Source organism: Procambarus clarkii, chromosome 44 (genome assembly GCF_040958095.1).
Source record: "Procambarus clarkii isolate CNS0578487 chromosome 44, FALCON_Pclarkii_2.0, whole genome shotgun sequence".
Classification (NCBI taxonomy): Eukaryota; Metazoa; Arthropoda; class Malacostraca; order Decapoda; family Cambaridae; genus Procambarus; species Procambarus clarkii.
Genome location: NC_091193.1, coordinates 23789308 through 23816962, shown reverse-complemented (window position 1 = coordinate 23816962; position 27655 = coordinate 23789308). Strand labels below are relative to the sequence as shown.

General features: G+C 49.6%; 1 protein-coding gene across 4 annotated transcripts in view; it reads left to right on the top strand.

The window, feature by feature from the left end:
* LOC123745401 (POC1 centriolar protein homolog A) overlaps window positions 1–27655 on the top strand; it is a 55691-nt gene that overhangs the window by 11841 nt on the left and 16195 nt on the right. For all 4 annotated transcript variants that reach the window (XM_045725925.2, XM_069300837.1, XM_069300838.1 and 1 more), the window contains 4 exons: window positions 1879–1991; window positions 8579–8739; window positions 14226–14420; window positions 17147–17231. In XM_045725925.2, coding sequence (XP_045581881.1) covers window positions 1879–1991; window positions 8579–8739; window positions 14226–14420; window positions 17147–17231 — 554 coding nt within the window. The remainder of the gene's footprint in view (window positions 1–1878; window positions 1992–8578; window positions 8740–14225; window positions 14421–17146; window positions 17232–27655) is intronic.

Sequence of the window (27655 nt, the reverse complement as noted above, 5' to 3'; positions counted from 1 at the left end):
ATATTTCAATAAATGCCTTGCCTTAAACATCTTCATACACTGTATATTTATTCTTAAATTTATCTGTACCTCAGTGGTCAGTGCAGCCAATTCACAACCTGTGTAGGATGGAGGTATTTGGCCATATTTTCCTTTATGTGATGCTTTTGTTCACCTAGCAGTAAAGAGGTACTCTACCTATGAGTTAGGCAACTGCTGTGGGTTACATCTTGGAGGTCAGTTGCTGGTCTAGGTGGACCTTAACCCCTTAACTGCGTGGGCTCCAAATATGACACCCCCCCCCCCCTAGAGCCCAGGAAATAAACTCTCTGGAAAAAATTCTTTTCTGTTTTTAAAGTGTTAAAAATCCTTCCCTGAGTAAGGGTATAGTAACAGAAGGTCGAAATTGTAAGTACTTTAGCTGCTGTAGGGTCTGTAAGTTCGTGCGTGACGTCATCATTCCCTGGTCGCCCGTGGCATACGCCTCCGGGGCCGGAAGGGCACTCGGGGCAGGATGCACGAGTTACCGCAAATATATTTTTGTTCATTTTCTGCGCACAGTTCCAAATACATTTTATATGATTTTACGTGCCAGTCCTATGTATAATGAACACGTACACTATATTATGGCAGTAGAACATCCGTACTGTCCGAAGACACTGTTACGTGCATGACGTGTGTACACATATCTGGCACATGTTTCCGTTGTATTATGCTAATTTATGTATATATACAGTCTATTTACACACTATACACTATCACACACTATATACATTTACCATGAACACACTCAGAACTCCGCGAGTGTCAGCTGCCACACCCTCACTCCTCCAACACCCAGTCTCTCCCTCACCACGCCCACATTGCTCCTCCCACCATACTGTTATTGTTTGCATTACACTATTTACACATGTTATGTATACCTATCTTCATGTTTTATTCACCAGAACTATGCAAGTAAGCCGGTATTGTGTCCAAACTTTACAGTGGCCACCATACACTGCATGAGAAATCACACAGCAGCCAGCAGACGACGCTACAATTACGTCACCTCCCTCACTAAAATAGCTCCTCCCAAGATACTCCTGTTGCTGCTACTACACTATATACACACTCCTCAGGAGATAGTTTTCTATCGAGAACCACCCCTAGATCTTTTTCTTTATCAGAATTCTTTAAAGATTTCGCATAATTTATAGTTGTGTGGGGTCTATGTTCTCCTATTTCACATTCCATAGCATGGCATTTATTCACTTTTAAAGTCCATTTGCCAAGTGGAGCTCCATATACTTTTATGTCCAGGTCTTCTTGAAGAGCATGACAATCATCTAAGTTGCTTATCCTTCCTATTATCTTAGCATCATTAGCAAACATGTTCATATAATTCTGTATTCCATCTGGTAGATCATTTATGTAGCCAATGAACATCACCGGTGCGAGAACTGAACCCTGTGGTACTCCACTTGTGACATTTCTCCAGTCTGATACATTACCTCTGATTACTGCCCTCATTTTTCTATCCGTCAGAAAATTTTTCATCCATGTTAGAAGCTTGCCTGTCACCCCTCCAATATTTTCCAGTTTCCAGAACAACCTCTTATGTGGAACTCTGTTGAAAGCATTTTTTAGGTCCTGATAGATGCAGTCAACCCAACCATCTCTCCTGTAAAATCTCTGTGGCTCAGTTATAGAAACTGAGTAAATTCGACACACAGGATCCTCCAGATCGAAAACCATACTGTCTGTCTGATAGTGTGTGTGTGGAAAAGGAAAGAAAAGTTGATTAACAGTTGAGAGGCGGGCTGAAAGAGCAGAGCACAACTAGATGAGTACAATATTCAGTACAAGATAGGACCAGTGCTTTAAAAAGTACTCTGTATATCGGCTATTATTTTGCAGGTTTATAGGCCACACAGATGCTGTTAATGATGTTTGCTTCTCCCCCACTGGAAACCTTATGGCATCAGCCTCCCGTGATCGCTCAGTCAGACTCTGGATTCCTAACATTCGAGGTGAGTTCATTGTGGTAGATTTAGAATCATTTTAACATTTGCAGTGTCCGTGGTGTAGTGGTAAGACACTCGCCTGGCGTTCCGCGAGCGCTATGTCATGGGTTTGTATCCTGGCCGGGGAGGATTTACTGGGCGCAATTCCTTAACTGTAGCCTCTGTTTAACGCAACAGTAAAATGTGTACTTGGATGAAAAAACGATTCTTCGCGGCAGGGGATCGTATTCCAGGGACCATAGGATTACTTGCCCGAAACGCTACGCGTACTAGTGGCTGTACAAGAATGTAACAACTCTTGTATATATCACAAAAAAAAAAAAAAAAAAAAAAAAAAAACATTGTCAGGGTGAAGACCTTGTGCAGTATGTCAGGGTGAAGACCTTGTGCAGTATCTAAAACACAAATAAACAGACGTACACCAATTTCTGCACACACAAATGATTCCCCCAAGTAGTATAATTTGTTATATTGTACAGTACTGTATACAGTAGTTATGTTGTATTAGCACTTTCTTGATAATTACCTTGTTTGCAAATATATACCTAGGAAGTTTTGTCTGTGACAAATATTTAATACTGTATACAGTGGAACCTAGGTCTACGAATGCCCCAGAATACAAATTTTTTGGTGTACGAAATCAATTTCATCGTAAAATTTGACTCGGTGTGTGAAGTTTGCCTCATAGTACGACTCTTGTTGATATGTGTGTGGGTAGAGTGAGTGGGTTCTACTGGGTGCGGGGTGAGGCATGCTCAGTTTACCAGTGTATGCCGTATAGTGACGACTGTACTTTAATTCTTTGTGAAGAATTGTATGGATATGTTAACAAAAAGTCGAAATTGTACTTACTTTGGCTGCTATAGGGTCTGTAAGTTCGTGCGTGACGTCATCAATCCCCGGTCGCCATGGCGTACGCTCCCAGGGCCAATAGGGCGCCCAGCTCAAGATGCGCAAGTTGCCACGAATATATTTTTGTTAATTTTTTGCGCACAGTTTCAAATACATTTTATTTGTTTTTTCGTGCCAGTCCTATGTACTGTATAATGAACACGTACACTATATTATGGCAGTAGAACATCCGTACTGTTACATGCATGACACGTGTTCACATATCCTGCACATACAGGCATACCTCAGTTTAAGAGTTTAATTGGTTCCTGGAGACGCCTCGTATTCCGAAGCTAATTTCCTCATAAGAAATAAAGGGAAATAAATTAATCCGTTCCTGACTACCCCAAGAACCCCACATCAAACTAAATTTTTATACCTAATTCATCTAAATAAACCTACAAAACTATGTTCAAGTTATTACTTACCTTGCTGTTGAATGCTGTAGGTGTATGGAAGATGGTGAGGAGGGGGAGGAGGAGAGGAGTTACTGTTTGGAAGGGGAGTCCCCTTCCATTATCACATCAGGCAGTGAGGACCTTTCTGGTGTGCTCTCCCTGGGACGTTTTATCTGAGTGCCACTAAGTCCTGGTTGAGGCTCACTGCTCGATTTCCTCACCACAAATCTGTCCAAACCCTGGCTTTCTCACAAATAATGGCCTCCGAAACACTATCACCCTTAACTCCTTGTCGTGTATCCAAATTAATAACTTTTCCACTTCTCCAAGTATTTGTGGTCTTTGTTTCGTTATTGTTCTGACTCCTTTTGCCACTTTAGCACTCATAATCTCATTTTTCTTCTTAAGTATAGTGCATATTGTTGATGTGGCTTTGTTGTACTGCCTACAAAGTTCAACAACACGTGTACCGTTCTCATGCTTCCGAATGATCTCTTGTTTCTCCTCTATTGTCATCCTCACATGGGCTTTCTGGCATTTATCCTTACCACTGGATTTCTTGGGACCCATGGTGAGATATATGATAACAAATTGTATAGTCAAATCACCAAAAATCCAACAAAACACTGAAAATCCATGAGAAGAATTGATGTGGGGTAGTCACTGGGTGCGAGACAATGGTAAACTGAGGGGTGGAGGGGCGGAGGGGCGACGATCGCCGAACCGCCATGCGCTGGGTGGGCCTGTACGCGTATCAACAAACTCGCGTCCCGAGGTAACCCTCGCGTTCCGAGACATATTTTCCGAGGAAATCCTGCTCGTATTCCGAAAAACTCGCATACAGGGACACTCGCATTCTGAGGTACCACTGTATTTCGAATGTATCATGCTAATTTATGTATATATACAATCTATTTACACACTGTACAGTATCACACACTATATACACACACACACACACACACCATAAACACACTCAGAACTCTGTGAGTGTGAGCTGCCACACCCATCCAGTCTTCCCTCACTCCTCCAACATCGCACTCGCCATCACTGCTCTTCCCACCATACTATTATTCACACCAATGTTTCATGTTCATTTATGTATATTTACAACATATTTACATACTATACACTGTCACACACTATATACATTCACCATCAACACACTCAGAACTCCGAGAGTGTGAGCTGCCACACCCAGACAGTCCTCCTTCACTCCTCCAACATCTTATTCGCCATCATTCCTCCTCCCACCATACTGTTATTGTTTTTATTCACCATAACTATACAACTAAGCTGGTATTGTGTCCAAACAGTACAGTGGCCATCATATACTACATGACAATTGTCACACAGCAGACGACGACGCTATGAGTACAACGCCAACTCCCTCACCAAAATGGCTCCTCCCAACATACTCCTGTTGCTGTTATTACACAATATACACACATTGTATATACCCATGTGCATGTTTGTTTGCCATAGTGAACCACTAAGCTAGTATGGTGAGCAAAACAAGAGTGACTGCCACACACAGTTGACACTATCTCAATTCCCTCCCTCCTTACCAAAATTCCTCCTCCCACAATACAATGCACAGCACTAATTATCACCACAATCCTGCTATTATCACAATCCTGGTCACTAAATCCTGCAAATGAATAATTGACCACAAGTTTATTTTGTAAAGGAACATAAGAAGTCATTTGAAGATTCCTAGATGGATGAAATACAGTGGCTAGCACTGTGAACATCTTGAACAGCACCAATTCATTGATATTTGAACATTGTACACAGTCATTATCACACTCAGGCTCCTCTGTAATACCTGTAATACTATCATGGCTAAATAATACCAGTTACATATATATTTTGATATTATTAGGCGATGCTGTGGTCACACGCTGAACAGCAGTGCTGTGAGCTCGTGCTGCGTGCGCCAGTCTTGGTTGCTCACTCAGTACTGAGGCTCTCACACCTAGGAATGTTGCCCACGATTTTTTTTTTTTAAAAGGTGTCTGTTTACAAGAGCCCCGAGGAAGCTGATGAGAACCCCATGTAGCTGCGGGAGTTTTGAATTATACGCTAAAAATATAAGGTCCTGGAGGCGCGTTGCACCCCTCCTGTTGAGTGCCTGCAGGTGCGTTGCGCACCCCCTGTTGAGTGCCTGCAGGTGCGTTGCGCACCCCCTGTTGAGTGCCTGCAGGTGCGTTGCGCACCCCCTGTTGAGTGCCTGCAGGTGCGTTGCGCACCCCCTGTTGAGTGCCTGCAGGTGCGTTGCGCATCCCCTGTTGAGTGCCTGCAGGTGCGTTGCGCATCCCCTGTTGAGTGCCTGCAGGTGCGTTGCGCACCCCCTGTTGAGTGCCTGCAGGTGCGTTGCGCACCCCCTGTTGAGTGCCTGCAGGTGCGTTGCGCACCCCCTGTTGAGTGCCTGCAGGTGCGTTGCGCACCCCCTGTTGAGTGCCTGCAGGTGCGTTGCGCACCCCCTGTTGAGTGCCTGCAGGTGCGTTGCGCACCCCCTGTTGAGTGCCTGCAGGTGCGTTGCGCACCCCCTGTTGAGTGCCTGCAGGTGCGTTGCGCACCCCCTGTTGAGTGCCTGCAGGTGCGTTGCGCACCCCCTGTTGAGTGCCTGCAGGTGCGTTGCGCACCCCCTGTTGAGTGCCTGCAGGTGCGTTGCGCACCCCCTGTTGAGTGCCTGCAGGTGCGTTGCGCACCCCCTGTTGAGTGCCTGCAGGTGCGTTGCGCACCCCCTGTTGAGTGCCTGCAGGTGCGTTGCATCCCCCCTGTTGAGTGCCTGCAGGTGCGTTGCATCCCCCCTGTTGAGTGCCTGCAGGTGCGTTGCATCCCCCCTGTTGAGTGCCTGCAGGTGCGTTGCATCCCCCCTGTTGAGTGCCTGCAGGTGCGTTGCATCCCCCCTGTTGAGTGCCTGCAGGTGCGTTGCATCCCCCCTGTTGAGTGCCTGCAGGTGCGTTGCATCCCCCCTGTTGAGTGCCTGCAGGTGCGTTGCATCCCCCCTGTTGAGTGCCTGCAGGTGCGTTGCATCCCCCCTGTTGAGTGCCTGCAGGTGCGTTGCATCCCCCCTGTTGAGTGCCTGCAGGTGCGTTGCATCCCCCCTGTTGAGTGCCTGCAGGTGCGTTGCATCCCCCCTGTTGAGTGCCTGCAGGTGCGTTGCATCCCCCCTGTTGAGTGCCTGCAGGTGCGTTGCATCCCCCCTGTTGAGTGCCTGCAGGTGCGTTGCATCCCCCCTGTTGAGTGCCTGCAGGTGCGTTGCATCCCCCCTGTTGAGTGCCTGCAGGTGCGTTGCATCCCCCCTGTTGAGTGCCTGCAGGTGCGTTGCATCCCCCCTGTTGAGTGCCTGCAGGTGCGTTGCATCCCCCCTGTTGAGTGCCTGCAGGTGCGTTGCGCACCCCCTGTTGAGTGCCTGCAGGTGCGTTGCACGGTTCAGTGGTTAATGACAATGTAATGTCTCACTACAGACAAGTATTAAAACATAGGGAAAAACAAGTGTCTGTAGTCAGATTACACACAGATTCATAGTGAGACAAACATGCAGTGAGCCACAACCAGGTCTTTGTGATATGCCTGCAAAATGTAGGAGAGAGTACTCCATAAATAGCATCACTGGCTGATGTTATAATGAAATGGGACTCCCTTTCCACGCACTAATGCCTTTCCTCCGCACTGTCAACCATACACCAACAAGAGTCCTCAATAAAGGTAAGGTATAGTATAAAATGATTAATATTCTGTATAAAATGTATGTTAATATTTTTGGGTGTGTGGAACGGATTAATTCAGTTTACTTTATTTCTTATTAGAAAATTTGTTTCGGTGTATGAATGTTCCGTGTATGATCAGCGTCTTGGAATGAATTAAATTTATAGACTGAGGTTCCACTGTATATAAATACAGTATAAAGGTATTCAGCTCTATTATACAAAACCAGTTTGCTACATAGATGCAAAACCTCATGTCTGGGTAAAGTGCATGCATTCTGAGATTATGCCACCAGTGGTTGAGGTATTTTGGTATAAATTCCTTTAAATTCAACCTGCTTATTGATGCATATGTGTTCTCGGTGGCAGTAAAGGTCATCGCCTGTGAAACAATAAAGAAAAATATTATGGGACAGAAACAAAAATATGTAATGTTCGTCCTTCAGCGTTTAAGATGACCTTGACTTTAATATATCAGGCTGAAGGTCCATGGCTGTGTGTCAAATGGAGGACAAGACTAATCTGGGTCTGGAAGCCACGTCCACACATGGGATATACATAGGTGGGTGCCACTGTAGAGGTGGAGCTTTGCACGTGATATGTTTCCATGGGGCTTCTACAGTCTGTCTATTTTCTGGCACATGGGCCCCTGTGGTGACTTTGTTTTTCCAAGTTAGACGGTTCTGAGCAAGTGACTTCCAAGTAAAGTATTGGGGTTGATGTCCAGGTATTTGAGGGTTACCTTGAGGCAGTAGTCCTTGAATCATTTCTTCTGCTCACCAACTGAACGCGTGCTCTTGCATAACTCTGACTGAATGCTGCATATCATAGTTATTTGCAGTGAGGACCATAGCAATATGTACATGGTGAGGGCAGCCGAGATCAATGTCTAGCCAACCGTTCACATGCTAAGTGTTATAGTTGAGAACTGTCAAGGCAACACCAAAATCTGGCGTGGTTCTTGACACAGATTTGTCATTGGAACAGATTTTTTCAAACTTGATGGTGCAAAAGTCTCGTTTTGATTTTGTACTCTGTCCTTGTGGCACTTACGCATTTTAGTACCTATTATAGGACCATTGTATACTTTCTTCAGCATTTCTGAAAATTTATTCACTGCTGTGTTCTTAATATTGGTTATGTACCTCGTATACTCATGAGCGTGACAGCTTGGGAAATTCATGATGGCACAGGTCTCTCTGGATCCAACAGGACCACATCCATATGTCATTATACACGGCTTGTTTCATATTTTCATTATCATTATTGACCATAAGTGTTGACACTTGTTTATTACCACACATTCCTGTGATTGTACAACTAAGTTCTTTTTCCTTGATTACATTTGTCATTTTAGGTGCATAACAATATTTGCAGTGATTCCTATTGAGGAATTGGAGCAACAGTTTACCGGACATTGTAATGTTTGTTGTAGACCTAACTGGGTTTTCCCACTTCCCACTTATAAAAAGTAATAAACAAGATATATAAAATTGGATGATGACGATTGTACAATGTCGCATGCAAGGGGTCCAGGTGGTGGTGGACTGGCTGCTATAAAGTTTTATAAGGTGTATTATTATTTCAGGTGATTCAACAGAATTTCGTGCCCACAATGCAACTGTCCGTTCGGTGCAATTCTCACCAGATGGGCAGCAGTTGGTGACAGGATCCGATGACAAAACAATCAAACTTTGGACTGTACATAGACATAAATTTGTTTGTTCCATCTCCACACACACTAACTGGGTTTGTTTTATTATTTTATTTGTATCTGCTGATAATGTAAATAAAACCACTTGTTTTGGTGATTTTGTACCACCTCGGATTTTTTTTAAGAGGTATTCCACTTTAATAACATTACAGAAATGGCTTTATTAATTATAGAGCCCCTTCGGCTCCCTGGAGGTATACCAGGCTGATGTGTATATATTAGACCGTGGCAACAATCAATCGAAGGAGTTCTAGGCCTACCGGGGACCAGAGCCAGAACTTGGCCCCCTCAAGAGAGGCACTAGGAGCAATGGCCTAAAGAAACCCCCATGTAATTGGAAGCAGTCTGTCTGCCATCTACCAGGTCAGGCACCCAGAAAGGTAGGAATTGCAAAACAAACTGCTGCTGATCAAATAAATTGCAAACAGAAAGCCGAACTAGCAACAGAACTCCCCAATCAAAAACAAGGAAACAAGTATAACGTCATCACAAACACATACCGCGCAACCCCCTCTCCCCGGGAGGGGTACGGGGGGGTCCACGCCGGCAACTCTGCTCGGTTCACAGGCTGTTGTGAGGGCAAATGGTTGATCGACTCTGGCTCCATACTTTGAGCAGTGCTGCAGTGTGGTGGTAGTGTTCAGTTTTGGTATCGTGCGAGCTAGGAGTAACACAAGAGTACTGGGGCTGCATGCACCTACGGCCGCCTTCCCTAGGTGCCCTGTAAGTACTACCCTTGCGGCTTCAGAGTTATCTTCCCTGAGCCGTTCAGGAACTACCTTCACATGGTTCTGTTGCTGCTCGGTGATTGCTCGCCCTTGGAGTTCAGCTAGGGTGGTTCTTGCTCCTGTTTGCCCTTGGGTAGGAGGTAGCTTCGTCGCTAGCAGGGGCGCGAGATACTGTGCAGCTGCCTGATATACGTATAGCGACTGGTTCTGTTCACCTGGAGACATTGTGCTTTTTTTTTTTTTTTTTTTTGTTTTTTGTTTTTTTCTGCTGGGGGTCTCCCTGGTGTGGTGGTAAGACCACTTGTAGGATTTTGGTGGCTCTCCACTAAGTCCCGTGCTTGCACACATCGCAGGGATTCAGCTTTTAGTTTGTTTGCTTGGTAGTTCTGGGATAACAGGTTAGCAGTACCTCGCCTGGGCTTCCCTTAGCATTAGCCTAAGGGCCCTAGAAACCCCCTTAGGGGCTCAGTGGTCCAATGGAACAGACCTTAGAGTCCCACCTCGCCTTGTGCGAGTTTGAAGGTTGCTCTGTTCGCTTGACTCAGGATGACACTCACCGTCTTTGTCTCCTCCATGCTGCTTGTTGGGTCAATGACACCTTTGACCCTTAGTCCTATGAGTGGTGTTCCTTGTTTGTACTCCAATTGACCCAGTCCAATGAGATTGATATTTGGGTGCAAGCAGCTTCGGCGTTGCATGCACGGATTAGGTTGCTGCATCGCGCTAGGTTGGTTGCCTTTCCGGATGCGCCGCAGCTGCCCTGCTTTGGTTATACGGACCCGGACATTGGGGTGTTAGTTGCCTCGACTTTGGTTTCATCTGCACCCCCTAGTCCTTCCCCTGCTGTGGTTCATCCTGCTCTTCCCCCCCCCCCCCTCCCTGCTCCCAAACAACTGAGGGTTTCAAGGGTCGGGGCTGGGTTTGCCTGGTGGTGAGTCTCGGGCGGCTAGGAGAAATGCCCCTTCTGGATCAGCGGCAGAGGTATTTGAGCCTGTTCCTCCTGCTGGAGCCCTTGGGCCGTGCCAGCAAGCCCCCTTCATCCCGGCTTTTCCGGCGGACTCTGCCTTTTCTCCAGAGGCAGAGGGTTTGGAGGACAGCTCGACCCCGGGTTCTGACGTTGAGGTACCCGGGGCTGGGGAGAAGTTGACTTAGGGTGCTTGGGTGTTGGTACCCTCGGCACGGGGCTTGTTGTTACAGGGTAAGGGGTTTTCCTATCCCCCCCATCCTGTACGAGTTTGATATGGGTGCGACTCTTCCCCGGTTTCGGTTCCGGGTTCCTTTGGGTTCCTTGGTTTCCTCCTTCCAGAGATTTTCGTCTAACCACATTACATCAAAGGTGGTGCGGGAAGCCCTCGCGGCTTACTTCTTGCAAGACCCGGATTACTCCTTGGTAATGGATCCTTCTTTCGAGTTTGGCTCCTCGTTTTTTGTTCTGGATGCGTTACGAGATGCCAAAGTCTTCCTGGTTGGCGGACTGCCCTTTCTTTTCGTTAGGGACATGGCATTCGTTCTGTTGAACCCATGCGCTTGAATGGCGGGAAGTGAATACAGTTGTTCAGGTTTACCTAGGGGGCAAATTTGAGCACCTCAATGCGTGCTTGTTTGCCCCCGTACTTCCTCGTGATGTTGGTCAGATTCAGCTTCACGAGCAGGTTCCCTCCCTTTCGGCGTCCTTGGTGGCCAAGGAATTGCGCGCTCGTGGGCATTTGGCTTCTGTCTTGCATTATTTTTCTCTGCTGGAGCTGTCTTCGGACTGGTTCGGTGAGGATGTGCAGGAACTGGGTTCTGGGCCGATGTCCGGTGTGTTTGCTTCGGCAGCTCGAGTGTCGGCTGCCTTGTTGAAGTTGTTTGCATCGATTCTGAGGGAGGCGGTGTCCCTGTTCTATGCTTCTCGTCTCACATGCTGTCAGGCGGTTCTCGTCCACTCTTTGGAATCGGCTTGGGCTCTTAGATTTTCGTCCCCTTTTTGTCCGTTGCTGTTTGCAGAGTCTGCGGTGGTGCATTTTCTGCAAGCGGGGCTTCTAGTTGCCGGCCTATGTCGGACTTGTTGGTTCTCTGGGGAAGAGGGGGCGTGGTGGTCCTGCCCGGAAGGGTTGTGCCAGGTCTCGGGGTTCCTTCAATCATTGTAAGCCAATAGTGCTAGATTCGGGGCTGGCACCTCTGGAGCCGTCGGCATCAGGTTGGCGCAGTGATCGCTCTGAGCGTCGGTCGGGCTCTCGTAGGGGTCGTCAGCCCTTTCACGGGTCGCCCCGTTGACATGGCGATAGGGGGTAGGCTTGCACTGTTTGCTCTCGCCTGGTTCCACGATTCATGGGCATTTCAGGTCGTTTCCTCTGGCCTGTGGTGGCGTTGGGTTGCTCCTCCTCTTTCGGGGGGATCGGGGCTGGCAGGGCAGGCCTCTTCTCTTGTGCTGTCAGGTCATCCGGGAGTGGGTTCGCTTGGGTGTGGTCGAAACAACAACGTCCCTCAGGTGGGTTTCCCGCCTGTTTTCAGTTCCGAAACGGGACTGTGCAGATCTGCGATTCATACTGGACTTGTCTCGTCTGAATCCCTGGATCTTTTGCTCCTCCTTTCGGATGACCACTCTGTCTCGGGTCCAGCTTCTTTTGCTGCCGGGTGCCTGGATGGTGTGTCTGGACTTCCGAGACACATATTGGCACGTCCTGATTCATCCGGAGTTCAGGGACTGTCTCGGTTTTGTTGTGGGGCGACAAGCTTACTGCTTTCGTTGCTTTCCATTTGGTTTGAATCTGGCACCTCAAGTATTCACACGCCTTACCCGGGTTGTGATGACCCGTTTGCGTCTGTTTAGGGCTCAGGTTCTGGCTTACCTCGACTGGCTGGTGTGGGCTCGCCAGGGATTTGGTTCTTTCCCAGCTCGCCGGGTTCAGGTTCTTGGTGAACTGGCGGAAGTCCCATTTGGTTCCCTCTCAGGTTTGGACTTGGCTGGATCTTGTGTAAGACTCTCGGAACGCTTCCTTGTCTCTCCCTCCTGCGACACTGTTGCCGCTGCGGTCCTACCTCCAGCTGTTTTTGGAGGGCACCCAGGTCACACGTCAGGTGTTCGAGCAGCTGTGCGGGAGCGTGAACTTCGCCGTGTTGGCTTCGGCGAATGTTCTGGTTTCTTTGGGGTCGTCCCTTCTGCCACTTTCGCTATCGATGGGTTCGGAATCTGGGAGCCTAGCATCGGCTGCTGTGTTGCCGGCTTACTCTGCAAGTTTTTCAGGGTTCTGTGCCGTGGCGCCTCCCTGAGCCCTCGCTCGATGTGTTCACGGAGGTCTCGTCTCTCGGCTGGGGTTTTGTGACAAGTGCTCACCAGGCCGGCCAGAGTCGGTGGGATCCGTCCTTCCATCGAGCTCACAGCACGGTGCGGGAGTTTGCGGCGATGTGGCTTTCGCTTCAGAGGATTCATGTCGCTCGAGGAGCAACGATTCGGCTCCATTCGGACTGCTCCCCAGTTGTTCATTGCCTGAACTGTGGGGGTTCGATGCGGTTCTTGGTTCTTTGGGGCTGGTCGCTTCAGGTGACTCATCTGCTGAGTTCTCAGGGTTTGGCTCGCCTGGCTGTTCATGTTCAGGGGGTGTCAAACGTTCTGGCGGACGGCCTGTCTCGGTTCATTCCCCTTTCCATGGAATGGACGGTCGACGCCAAATCGTTCAGTTGGCTCTACCGGACATACGGGCGCCCAGAGGTAGACCTCTTCTCATTGGCGTGGTTGAGGTGTCTTCTAGTTTATGTGGCACCCTTCCCAGCCTGCGAGGTCAATGCCTTTCGGCTGGACTGGTCGAGGTGGAGTTTCCTGTACCTCTTCCCATCGGTCCGGTTGTTGCTCCAGATCCTGGCTCGGTTGGAGACTTACCAGGGAAGAGTAGTCCTGTTGGCTCCTTGGTGGCCGGCCCAGCCCTGGTTTCAGGCGCTTCTTGCTCGATGTCCGAACCCGAGGGTCTTCCCACGGCTCTGCCTCTTTCAGTAGGTCAGTCTGGTCCGGTACGTGGCTGGTTCGATCTTCTCCTCCACTCTTCACGTCTGGTCTTTTTGACACGGGTGTATTACCACTTGTATGGTTATCAGGTGGCTTGTTGAGGAGGGAGTGACGACTGCCTCCCGGTTAAGTCCCTCTTTTTCTTTATCTTTGGTTAGGTAGCCCTGGGGAGCTGAAGGGGCTCTCCACAGAAAACCAGCGTTGAATGTAATGAAACGCCATTTTCTGGGTGAGACCTTGAGGCTCCCCGGCATCCCTCCGTCCTTCTGGTTGGCGTTTTTTTTTTTTTTTTTTTTTTTTCATATTTTTGATACTCGGTCTTTGAATTGAGGAGAGTTGCCGGCGTGGAGGTCTGGGACCCTCCCGTCCCCCTCCTGGGGTGTGGGGGGGGGGTTGTGCACATGGATGCACGGTGTTTGTGATGACGTCATACTTGTTTCCTTGGTTTTGATTGGGGAGTTCTGTTGCTACTTCGGCTTTTGGTTTGCAATTTATTTGATCAGCAGCAGTTTGTTTTGGAATTCCTACCTTTCTGGGTGCCTGACCTGGTAGATGGCAGACAGACTGCTTCCAATTACACGGAGGTGTCTTTAGGCCATTGCTCCTCGTGCCTCACTTGAGGGGGCCAGGTTCTGGCTCTGATCCCCGGTTGGTCTAGAACTCCTTCGATTGACTGTTACTACGGTCTAATATATACACATCAGCCCAGTATAGCTTCTGGGAACCTCCAGGTCTCGCCCAGAAAATGGCGTTTCATTACATTCAACGCTGGCTTTTTTATATGGAATTAACTCTGCTACATTTGCTACAGGTACGATGTGTAAGATTTTCTCCCGATGGACGCATGCTTGTGTCCTGTGCAGACGACAAAACCATAAAGCTTCACGACATTAACTCTGCGAGTACTCTACACTCCTTCCCAGAGTTGAGAAGCTCGTCAAATTATGTTGCATTTCATCCGTCAGGCACTTGTATTGCAGCAGCTAATACAGATAATTCTGTCAAGGTGAGCTGTTTATACTCAATACTGTATTGTCATATATTGGAACTGTTTGAAAGGGTGGCAGACCAGGTGTGAATATGTCTCGTGTTTACACACAAAAATAAAAAATTATTCTATTCTCTATATAAAAGTTTAGTATTGAATGATTGTTAGTATTTTGATTGCTTGAGTTTTGAGAGATATTGAAAATAAGCTCTGCTGTGATAATTTCTTGTAAACTTACAGTTGTAGTTGGTGGATACAGTATTACCACTTGGTTATAATTCTTTATCTCCTATCTCTCGACATTTTAAAATACAAAAGTATTATTTTCTTTTCTTTAGGTGTTAATATTAAACTTTTTAGTATATTTCCTGAGCTGATATTCATATTAAATAATTTATTTTGTATTAAGTAGAATGTGACTTCTGCACAAATGAACATGTTTAACAAACTCAAAATTTAGTTGATGCTGATGCTCCCATGCAAGCGTCTGATCGTGGTCAGTGACAATTATTAACTTACCAGCCCTTCATGACACTAAAGGATCACCTACTCTATGCAAATCGCACCACATAGTATTACCGTCGACCTCCAGCTCGTTGTCCCCGGCTGAACTCCCTCACAACACAGCATGACCGAACGGACAGACGCGTGAGGCTTCAATAATTGACAAGAAATTATTGAAACACCGCTGCTACCGTTGTAAAAACCCAATCTTACTCTTCCCTTTACTCCATTCAACACCCCAGCTCAACACTGCTTGCAGCTTAGAATGACCCCTCACTGAACTACAGCTAATTATTAAACTGAAATATTAAATGGAAGAAGGGACATTGTTCTATAAAATGACACTTGATTGAATGTGGTACATGCAATACTCATTGAGACATTAACAAAAATTAACAAAAAATTATATCTGGAGTTTTGTGGTATATCTACATGTTCCATAAACCTTGGCACCGATCTAAAGATAGTGAAATGTATCGTGTATTTGTAAGTTTAATTTTGGCAGTACAGTACCTAATATGCAAGTATAGCAGGGGTCTATATTATATCTCCCTTCATTTCCATACTACTGTATTTGGCATTCCTAGAATAACATAGCAGGTTCTTGGACATTTGGCTGTAGCTGTCTGGGTACTAGCATCTGGCGGCACGGATGTTATGTGGCTTATTTCTTGGAACCACCGAGTGTTCAGAGCTGATATTATGGTACAGTACTTGGTCAGTGCTCTTTAGTGGTGTTTTCATTTGGTGTGGTGGCTATTTCTTACTCACTCCTCTCTGTTTGGATACTAGAAAATGGACACCCATGTTTGATATGTCAGGAACTATTGACTACTTAGGTCTGATATTTATACTCAAAGTAGCATGGTATGCGACTTTGAATATTGTGTTTTGGCCACTGCTTCGATGACGTCACTCCACCACCACCACCTGATATGTGAAGTCTGACCTGTCTCCTTGACACCTCTTCTGTCACACAACCTCACTGTTGTCGTTGATCTCTCACTAGGGTTCTTCTCCAACAAAGTTTACAATTGCCCTCGTAACTTTGAGAGTGATATGGGTCTCCTTCACAGGGTGCTTCCCTGCCTTCACATTTTGCCCCACAGGTCTTCATGCCTCTCCTTGGTAGTTTTTAGGAAGTGTCATCCACACTAATAAACTACAATGGCTTGGAGTCACACAACCACTGTGTCTACTAGTTGGGCCAACATTTATCACATGTACTGTCACTGGAGATTAATGTCCTTTCAGCCTGGTAGGTAAACACTCACAGTAATCACGAGCCTTGCTCCAGGGCAAAAGGGTTATTTGTCACTGCACCTACTTGTCGTCTTCTTGAAATGTCACAAGCCTCCTCTTATTGTGGCTTTCTCTGTGCACCAATATCTCTGGATCGATTTTCCGACTTACTTTGCTGTGGGCACTTGACAGGTGATTCTCATTCTTCGTATTACATGCCAGTGACAGAGGGTGACATAATCACTCTCCTATTTTGACTGTGGGCACCCTCACAAGTCTTACTACCAACAGTTGTTCTGCACAGTCACCTTATGCATGTTCACCTTATTCGCAAGTCTTACAGCTGCTCCTCTCAATGTTGGGAAGTACTCTTGCTCCTTCTGGTAAGCTCAACTTGCCACACGACCACAAACTAGCAGTAAACTCTTGGAGCACTGATACATGTTTCCGCACCTGGTCAAGTCCGAGAGGACAGTGATCCCCTCGCCAATCTGCTGTCCCATATCGAGGCTCGATGGTGACGTCACTGCATGTCTTCCGTTCATTGGATGCAACCTTGCAGCTCCACTCAATCATGTCTCTCGTTATATACTCTTTAGACCAGTGTCACCGCATCAGGCGGGAACTTGTTCCACACCAGCGACTCTCAGCACCACATTGTTTGGCCTCTTTCCTTCAGACAATTTCTTAAAACCAAATTTACACTAAAATTGTGCCTCTCGCACTTTCCTTCATAACTCAAAACATTGGGCCATTTAATATCATTAGAGTGAGAATAAATAACTCTTGATGTAGGAAAGGAATTAGATGATCCTGACACTGGGTAGTACAGTACCACACATTCAGATTGGAAATAAAGGACTAAATAATTGTACTGGACAATAATTGTCCAATCAAATTGGACCTTGACTAAATTATGCTATGTTATATTATTGTATTTTGAAATGAGACTAATATTTATGGCTTTAGAGTAATAAATAGTCATTTTATTTTTTCAGATATATGATATTCGAACACGGAAATTATTGCAGCATTATGATGCCCATTCTGGCCCTGTTCACAGTATTTCCTTCCACCCATCCGGTAGGTACTCATCTTTTGTACATCTTGAGGTTTTGTTAGAAGAAAATATACATTTACATTAGGCATAATAAGATGCCTATTAAATATACACCCATTTACATCAGGCCTATTTTCTGGGGGGAGCCCCTTCGACTCCCCGGAGCTATCCAGGCTGATATGGATACCCTAACTATTTTGTATCAATCGATGTGGGTGAAGTTCTAGGCCTACCAGGGACCACAAGCCAAAACCTGGTCCCCGCACAGAGGCACGAGGAGCAATGGCCCATAGAAATGCACATGTGATTTGGAGCAGTCTATATCTGCCATCGTCTGGAACAAGCACCCAGAAAGGTAAGCGCCACAAAACAAATCCCCAATTCTGGTTAAAACAACGAAAATCGTCAACGAGTGGACAGAATTCCCCAAAAGAAAAACGAGCAAACAAGCATGATGTCACACGAGCCGCACCGCATGTCTGCGCAGCTCCCCCCCCCACCCCCTCTCCGGGAGGGGGAAGGGGAAGCCCCAGACCCTCGCACCGGCGATCCACACCCTAGTTCCTCGGCTGATAGGATCGTGCACAGTCATGTGGCTCCAGCTCCGGTCTTCTTCAGTGCTGTCATTGTTTTCAGTGCTGCTCTTACGGTGGTCGTGTGAGCTGGGAGTATTATTCTTGGGTACTCGGGCTACATGTGCTTTAGGGTCACCTTCCCTAAATGCCCTGTAAGTACCACCCTTGGGGTTAGGGGTTCTCTTCCACAAGTCACCTTGGGTCTACCTCTGTTGGGCTTTCGCTGCTTGGCGTTTGGCCACCCCGAGTATGTGGGGGTTTTCCTCCCTTGATTGCCTTGGGGTAAGTGGTAGTTATTGTACTGGTGGGGCGCAGGGTACTGCGTAGCTAGTTTTCACCTATAACGGCGGCCTGCTCTGTTCTCTTCGGGTACGTTGTCTTCTTGCGAGTTTTTTTTTCTTTTTCTTTTTGCCTGGTGGGGGGGGGGGGGATCTGCCTTGTATTTTCCCTCCCCTTACCTTAGGGTCGTTTGTGTAGTGACACCCCCTGCTTCTCCCTCATGAGTGGACACGTCCCGTGAGTTCAGCTTTTAGCAGTTTGCTTGGTAGTTTGGGGTGCCGGTTAGCAGTACCCTGCCTGGGATAACCCTTAACAGACCCAGTCTAAGGGCCCTGGAAAACACTGCGGGGACACTCAGGTCCAATGGACGAGATCCTTGCGTCCCCCCCTCGCTTTGTGCGAGTTTGAGGGTTGCTCGGTCCCCTTGTCTCTTGGCAACTCTCCTTGTTTTTGCCTCCGTTATGCTGCCTGTTGGGTCGGTGACACAAAGCTTGCAGGACCCCGAGTCCTGCAAGCTTTGTTGCTTGTTTGTGGCTCCATTCACCCGGTCTATTGATGACATTCCTTGGGTGCAGGGAGCTCGCGTGTTGCTGGGTAGGTTGTTGTAGCACACTAGTTTGGTTGCTTCCCCGGATGTACTGAAGCTGCCCCGTTTTGCTTCTCAGGACCCGGGCTTGGGGGGTTTTGGTTGCGTCGGCCTTAGTTCGGTCCGTGCCCCCTCGTTCTTCCCCCTGCTGTGGTTCCTTCGGTCCCCTTTCCCCCTGCTTCTGGCTCCTTGGCGTCTGAGGGCTTTGGATTCGGGGTTTGAGATTCGGGCAGTTTCGGGGGTTGCCCCGTCCAGGGTTGTGTCAGAGGTATTTGAGTCTATTTCTCCAGCCGTAGCTCAGGGATCTGATCAGTGGGCCCGCTCTCTTCTTGCTATTTCAGCTGCCCTGGCTTTTTCTTGTCTGGCCGGGGCTTTGGAGGACGACTTGTTCCCGGGTCCTGATGTGGTGGTTCCCAGGGTTGGGGAGCCTTGGGCCCCGTTGAACCCCGCCTGGGTTTTCCGACCTTCCGAGCGGGGATTACTGTTACAAGGAGTGGGGTTTTCCTTTCCCCCTTCTGCGTATGAGTTGACTTTGGGCGTCGGCCCCTCCTCGGGTGCGGGTCTGTGGGGTGTTTTCTCCACTTTCCCCCCTTTCTCCTCTAGGGCCTGTGTTCTGCACCGTGCAGCAATCGTTTTCTATTGTCTAGGGTCCTGCATGACCATGGGTCTCAGATGCTTTTGGGTGCATCTGTCCCTCTGTGGTTTTGTGCTTGTTGGTCTTGGATCTCGAAGGTTCGAGTGGGTCTTCGATGCTCCTGCGTACGTGGCACGTCTGTCGCCTCCCTGTGGGGCTTCCCTCCAGTCCTTTCTGGGACTCGTTGGTACTCTATTTGTCCTTTGTCTCGCCTTTCCTGTTTCTAGTTCCATATTCCTTGTTGGCACCCTCCCCGGGAGTCGTTGCGCAGCCGGACCTCCTGTGTTCTGCGCTTGCGCTGTCGGTGATTGTTTTGTTCTGGTCGGTGTACACCTGTTGGTGCTCCTCGCGCTTCTTCCTGGTGGTACACTGCTCTCGCTCCTCTTCTCTCCAGTCATCGCCCCCTGGATATTGGGGAAGTTCTGGGTTTTATCTGTGGGAAACACGTCTAGTTCTTTGCTTATGGGTGTGGGGTGACTGGGAGTGGCGCTTCTTCCGCCTCTCCAGTGCCCCCTGCTCTTCTGCACAAGCATCTTTGGGCATGGTCCACTTGCAATGCTCCCACACTGTTACACGGCTCCGTTGTCGTTCCTCGATAGTGCCTATGATCTTCAGGTTTGATTTTACGGTTTGGTGCCTTGTTAGCTGGGACTCTGGACACTCATGCATTGCCGTCGTTCGGCACCTGGCTACACCCTTATATATATATGTTCCGTACCATAAGGATGTCTGACCCAAGTAGCAGTTAGGTCGGCCCATGTGTTGCGTTTCCTCGGTGGTCGCTCGGGTTGACATCGGCGGATGCTGGTTTTCACGTTCGGGATTTCCCCTTAGTTTTCACCTGATCTAACCCAACCTGTCATTACCAGCCTTTGGCTGGTAATACAGTGGTACCTCGGAATGCGAGTTTTTCGGAAGACGAGCAGTATTTACTCCAAAAATTTGTCTCGGAAGGCGAGGGTTACCTCGGGACGCGAGTTTGTTGATACGCGTACAGGCCGACCTAGCGCGTGGTGGTTCGGCGATCGTCGCCCCTCTGCTCCGCCGCCCCTCAGTTTACCATTGTCTCGCGCTCAGTGACTACCCCCACATCAATTCTTCTCGCGGATTTTGAGTGTTTTGTTGGATTTTTGGTGATTTGTCTATACAATTTGTTATTATATATCTCACCATGGGTCCCAAGAAAGCCAGTGGTAAGGATAAAGGCCAGAAAGCTCATGTGAGGATGACAATAGAGGAGAAACAAGAGATCATTCGGAAGCATGAGAACGGTACACGTGTTGTTGAACTTTGTAGGCAGTACAACAAAGCCACATCAACAATATGCACTATACTTAAGAAGAAAAATGAGATTATGGGTGCTAAAGTGGCAAAAGGAGTAAGAACATTAACGACACAAAGACCACAAATACTTGAAGAAGTGGAAAAGTTGTTATTAATTTGGATACACGACAAGGAGTTGAGGGGTGATAGTGTTTCGGAGGCCATTATTTGTGAGAAAGCCAGGGTGTTGCACGAAGACCTTCTAAAGAATACCCCTGCAACGAGTGATGCAGATACGAAAGAGTTTAAGGCAAGCAGGGGCTGGTTTGAAAAATTTAGAAAGAGAAGTGGTATCCATAGTGTTACAAGGCATGGGGAGGCAGCCAGCTCAGACAAACCAGCCGCTGGACGATTTATTGACGAATTTAAAGAGTTTGCACAGGCTGAGGGATACCTACCGCAACAAGTGTTTAATTGTGACGAAACAGGACTGTTTTGGAAAAGAATGCCTAAGAGGACATACATTACCAAGGAGGAAAAATCCTTGCCTGGACACAAGCCTATGAAAGATAGGTTTACGCTTGTGCTGTGTTCAAATGCGAGTGGCAATTTGAAAATTAAACCCTTGCTAGTGTATCATTCTGAAAATCCAAGGGTTTTCAAACAGTAAAAAATACAGAAAACCCAAATGTGTGTGATGTGGAAGTCTAATAAAAAAGTGCTTCTCCTTGACAATGCTCCTGCTCATCCTCCAGGCTTGGAAGATGATTTGTTGCCTAGATACAATAAATTCCTCACAGTTAAATTCCTTCCTCCTAACACCACTCCTGTAATTCAGCCTATGGACCAGAAAATCATAGCGAATTTTAAGAAACTTTATGAAAGGGCACTTTTCCGGAAATGTTTTGAAGTGACTGAAGCCACAAACCTCACCCTCAAAGAGTTCTGGAGAGAGCATTTTAACATTTGTAGTGCTTTAAAACTCGTTGACAAAGCCTGGCAAGAAGTGACTCAAAGAACCCTGATCTCTGGCTGGAGAAAATTGTGGCCTGAATGTGTGAGAGAACTAGACTTTGAGGGGTTTGAGCCTATAAATGATGCGCCTATTGTTGAGGAAATTGTTAGTCTAGGCCAGCAAATGGGCTTGGAATTGGATGGTGGTGATGTGGAGGAGTTGGTGGAAGAACACAACGAAGAACTGACCACCGAAGAACTCCTAGCCCTTCAACAGGAACAGCAAGCCAACGCAGCAGCGAATGATTCTGCAGTGGAGGAGGAGGTGGCAGCAGCACCAGCGAATGTCCCTTCTGCAGTAATTAAGAAGGTGTGTCAGATGTGGGAAGAGATTCAAACAACTGTTGAACAGACTCACCCAGAGAAAGCTGTAGTAGGTCGTTGTCTTAATCTTTTCAATGACAATGTGATGCCTTACTACAGAGAGAGCTTGCGAAGAAGGGAAAAGCAAGCTTCCATGGACAGATTTGTGGTCAGGAAATCGAGCAGTGAGCCTCAACCAGGACCTAGTGGCACTCAGATAAAACGTCCCAGGGAGAGCACACCAGAAAGGTCCTCACTGCCTGATGTGATTATGGAAGGGGACTCCCCTTCCAAACAGTAACTCCTCTCCTCCTCCCCCCTCCTCACCATCTTCCATACGCCTACAGCACTCGACAGCAAGGTAAGTAATAACTGGAACATAGTTTTGTAGGTTTATTTAGATGAATTAGGTAAATTAGGTATAAAAATTTAGTTTGATGTGGGGTTTTTGGGGTAGTCAGGAACGGATTAATTCATTTCCCTTTATTTCTTATGGGGAAATTAGCTTCGGAATGCGAGTTTTCGGAATACGAGGCGTCTCCAGGAACCAATTAAACTCGTAAACTGAGGTATGCCTGTAATATTTTGGTTTATTGGGTTGTCAGAATGTTTTCCGCATCCTTCTTGGGGCTTTCCCAGATTTTGACTTGGGCGTCAATTGTGGGGGCGCTGAGTGTGGGTTGGACCAGTTGACATTCTGGTCGGTTTCTACCATATGTGCATGTGTGCCCATGTGTGCACTCCTTATCCACATTAATGTACATCCGGCGTGTATACACGCCTTCTATACCCCTCTCCTTCCTCCTGTGGTTTGGATAACTTTTCTGTGGGAGTTTATCGGGCTAATGTATGTTAGACTGGTACATTAGCTAAGGAGTTCAGACCTACCAGGGACCAGCGCCAGAACCTGGCCCCTTCAGAGAGGTTTCAGGGAGCAATGGCCCTGGAAAACCTCCTTGTGGTTGGGGTTTTCCTTCCCTCTCGGCTGTTCTGGTTCCCGAGGGAACCAGAACAGCCGTCGAAGCCAAACCTGACCCGGCGGGTAGACCACCATCGCAAAGTTCAGGCTCTCGCATAGCCCCTCGAGCAACCGACGGTTGACCCGAGGGCCCTCCAGAAACAAACGAAGGCGGGACCGCAGCCGCAGGAGAGATTCCGGAGGGAGAGACAAGGAGGCGGTTCGAGAGTCCCAAACGAGACCCAGCCAAATCCGAACCCAAGAGGGAACCAAATGGGACTTCCTCCAGTTCACCAAGAACCTGAACTCGGTGAGCTGGGAAAGAATCAAATCCCTGGCTAGCAAGCAAGCCGACCGGCTGGGAGCCCAAACCAGCCAGTCGTCGAGGTAGGCCAACACCCGAACACCTAGGAGACGCAAATGAGCCACCACAACCCGTGTAAGGCACGTGAACACGCGAGGTGCCAGGTTCAACCCGAACGGGAGACAACGAAAGCGGTAACTCAGACGCCCCACAACAAAACCGAGCCAGTCCCTGAACCATGGATGAATCGGGACATGCCAATAAGCGTCCCGGAGGTCCAGGGACACCATCCAAGCTCCCGGCTCCAAGAGGAGCCGAACCTGAGACAGCGTAGTCATCCGAAAGGAGGGGCAATGAACCCAGGGGTTCAGACGAGACAAGTCCAGAATGAACCGCAGGTCCGCGCAGTCCCGTTTCGGAACCGGAAACAGACGGGAAACCCATCTGAGGGACGACGTTGTTTCGACGACGCCCAAGCGTACCCACTCCAAGACGACCCGACAGAGCGCAGGGGAAGAAACCTGCCCTGCCAGCCCCGAGCCCCCCCAAGGGGGAAGGGGCCACCCAACGCCACCGCAGGCCGCGAGACACGACCCGAAAGGCCCACGAATCGTGGGACCAGGCGCGGGCGAACAGTGCAAGCCGCCCCCCATCGCCCCGTCAATGGGGCAAACCGCGAAAGGGCCGGCGACCCTTATGAGACCCAGAACCCCGCACAGCGCGAACATCGCGCCGACCAGACGAGGGAGGGTCTGCAGGAGGAGCCAAACCCGAACCTGACACCAGAGGCCTACCACAACGAGAGGAACCCCGAGCCCTGGCACGACCTTTCCGGGAAGACCCACCCTGGGACCCCCGGAAAACCAACAAGTCCGACATCGGACGACAAGCCGCTGACGCAATCTGAATAAACTGCGCCACGGCCGACTCCTCAAACAGAAGAGGACAAAAAGGTGAAGAACGCTTAAGAGCCAGAGCCCAAGCAGATTCCACGGAGGAACCCAGCACCGTCTGCCGACATGCGAGACGGGAAGCATAAAACAGGGAAACCGCATCCCGCAAAATCGGCGTGAACAGCTTCAACAAGGCAGCCGACGAACACGCAGCCGAGGACAAGGTGACGGACCCAAGCGTTCTCACATCCTCCACGAGCCAATACGAAGACAGCTCCAGGAGGGAAAAGAACCGCAAGGCCGAAGCCAAAAGGCCCCAGGCGTGCAAGTCCTCCGCAACGAGTGCCGCCGAAAGGGTGGGAACCTGCACATGGATCTGAATAACGCCCACATCGCGGGGAAGGGCAGGGGCAAACAAGCACTCATTCAGGTACTCAAGCTCGCCCCCCAGGAAAACCTGAAGCACCGTGGAAGCTTCCCGCCACTCCAGCGTGCAGGAACGACAGAAGGAATGCCAGGAATCCAGAACAAACAAGGGGCAGTCTGCTAGCCAGGACGACTCCGGAACCTCGTAACGCAGCCAGAAAAGGAAGGAAGTCCCAAACCTGAATTCGGACAGATCCATTTCCGAGGCATAATCCGGGTCACGCAGGAGGTAAGCTGCAAAGGCCGCTCGCACCACACCAGGTTGGATGCGATAAGCCGAAAACCTCCAGAAGGACGGAACCAATGTACCCGGGAGAACACGGAACCGAACCCGGGGAGGGGCCGACATCAAATCTAACTCGTACTCAGAGGGGGGGAAAAGAAAACCCCACTCCTTGTAACAATAAGCCCCGCTCAGAGGGAGGAAAAACCCAGGCGGGGTCCAGCGGGGCCCAAGGCCCCCAAGTCAGCCCCTCCCCAGCCTCGAGGTCCTTCACCACAGGACCCGAGGCCGAGTCCTCTCCCCAAGCCCCGACCCCACAAGACAAGGACGGAGCAGCCAGAAAAGCTGGAGGAAGGGGGCCCACTGGTCAGACCCCGAAGCTTCGGCCGGGAGACAAGACTCGAATGCCTCTGCCGCCCCCCTGGAAGGGGCACCCCCCGAAGCTGCCCGAGTCTCAAGATCAAATAACCCCTGCTCCGACCCCGAAACCCCCTTCCGCCTCTCGCGATTGCAGAGTTCGACCCCCGGGGGCCTTGCATCGGTTACTGCGTCACCGGCTTCCTCTTCGGGTTTTTCGGGGTTCAGTGCCTTGGCGCCTACCCGAGCCCTCGCTCGATGAGTACACGGATGCGTCGTCTCTCGGATGGGGTTTTGTGACCAGTGCTCACCAGGCCGGCCAGGGGCGTTGGGGTCCGTCCTTCTGTCAAGCTCACAGCACGGTGCGGGAGTTCGCGGCAGTGTGGTTTGCTCTGGGGAGGATTCGGGTGGCCCGCAGATCGACAATTCGGCTCCATTCGGACTGCTCTCTGGTGGTTCATTGCCTGAACCGCGGGGGTTCGATGCGGTCCTTGTCTCTTTTGGGTTGGTCGCTTCGGGTGATTCGTCTGCTGAGTTCTCGGGGTTTGGCTCTCCTGGCGGTTCACGTACGGGGCGTGTCCAATGTCTTGGCCGACGCCCTGTCTCGCTTCGTTCCCATATCCTCGGGGTGGATGGTCGACGATGAGTCCTTCCGTTGGCTTTGCCAGACGTTCGGGCGCCCCGAGGTGGACCTCTTCGCGTCGGCGTGGTCGCGGCGTCTTCCCGTTTATGCGGCGCCCTTCCCCGATCGCGAGGCCGTCGGGGTCGATGCCTTTCGGCTAGACTGGTCGAGGTGGGGTTTCCTGTACCTCTTTCCTCCAGTTCGGCTGTTGCTCCAGGTCCTGACTCGCTTAAAGACTTACCAGGGGAGAGTTGTCCTTCTGGCCCCTTGGTGGCCGGCCCAGCCTTGGTTTCAGGCGCTGGTTGCTCGGTGTCCGAACCCGAGAGTTTTCCCGCGGCTCCGCCTCTTTCAGCAGATCGGGCCGGTACGTCACGTGGCTGGTTCGATCTTCTCCTCGAGTCTTCGTGTATGGGTATTTTGACTCTAGTCTATTATCATCTCTATGGTGATCAGGTGGCCTCCTTGTTGGTGTCCCACCTGAGGGCTTCTTCTCGGCGGCAGTATGAAGTTTCCTGGCGGTCCTTCTGTTTCTTTTTGTGTCTTCGTCGTGTTAGTTCCTTGTCTGTTCGGGTGGTCTTGTCCTTCCTCTCGTGGTTGTTTCAGGACCGTCATCTTATGCCTAACACTCTCTCCTCATATCGTGCGGCGCTGGCGGAGCCGCTTCAGCTTGCTTTCGGTATTGATGTTACGTCTGCGCCATTTCGCAAGCTGTCTCGTGCATTGTTTCACCTCCGGCCTGCTCATGCGTCACCTGAGCTGTCCTGGTCTTTGGACAGAGTGCTCGCTTTCCTTTCGTCTCCTCGTTTCGTTGTGGCCCCTTCGGTCCAGGATTGTTTTTCCAAGGCACTTTTCTTGTTGGCTTTGGCCTCTGGGGGTCGGGTAGGGGAGCGTCATGCTCTCCTCCGGCGCAGGGGTTTCTGCTCTTTTGGTCGTGGTGATTGTTTTGTTCGTTTGCAGCCGTCTCCTTCTTTTCTCGCGAAGAATGAGACTGCTGCGTTCTGGAAGGGTCCATGGGTGCTTGATGCTTGGTTGGTCAGGTCGGGGGTGCATCATGTTTTGTGTCAGGTTGCGGCGTTATTTGCGCGCCACGGCTTCTGTGTCCGGGGACGCGCTGTAGGTTGATCCAGTTTCCCTTCTTCCCTGTTCGCGGGTTCGGGTCTCCCAGGTCGTCCGCAGGGTTATTAAGTCCAGCCAGCCTGCGGTCCAGCCCCGTGCCCATGACGTTCGTAAGTTTGCGGCTCTTGCTGCCGTCTTTGGGAATATGTCTTGGTCTGATATTCGGGCGCAGGGATTTTGGCGGTCGAACAGGGTCCTGGCTGCTCGTTACCTTGTGAATGTCCCTGGTCCCCGTCGGGCCTGTGTTGCTTTGGGTCGGCGGTTGCAGCCAGTTGTCTCGGCTTTGAGTTGAGGAGTGAGCGACGACCGCCTCCCGGGTAAGTCCCTCTTTTTCCGTCTGTGGGTAGTTAGCTCCGGGGAGCCGACGGGGCTCCCCCCCCCCCCAGAAAACCAGAGTTGAATGTAATGAAACGCCATTTTCTGGGTGAGTCCCGGAGGCTCCCCGGCATCCCTCCCTCCCTCCAGTCGGCGTTTTTTCGCGTTTTTGACATCCAGCCTCAAGAACTGAGGTGTGGGTAGCCGGCGTGGAGGGTCTGGGGCTCCCCCTTCCCCCTCCCGGGGAGGGGGGAGCTGCGCAGACAGCGGCGCGGCGGTGTGTGACTGTCACACTAGTTTGCTTGTTTTCGGTTGGGGAGTTCTATCCACTAGTTCGGCTTTTGGTAGCAATTTTAACCAGAATAGGGGTTTGTTTTGAGGCGCTTACCTTTCTGGGTGCCTGTTCCGGTCGATGGCAGACATAGAATGCTTCCAACCACACGGGGGCTTCTAAAGGCCATTGCTCCCCTTGCCTGTCTGAGGGGGCCCTGTTCAGCCGTGGTCCCCGGTAGGCCTAAGAACTCCATACACATGACTGATGCCAAAGTCTGACGTTAGCATGTCAGCCTGGGATAGCTC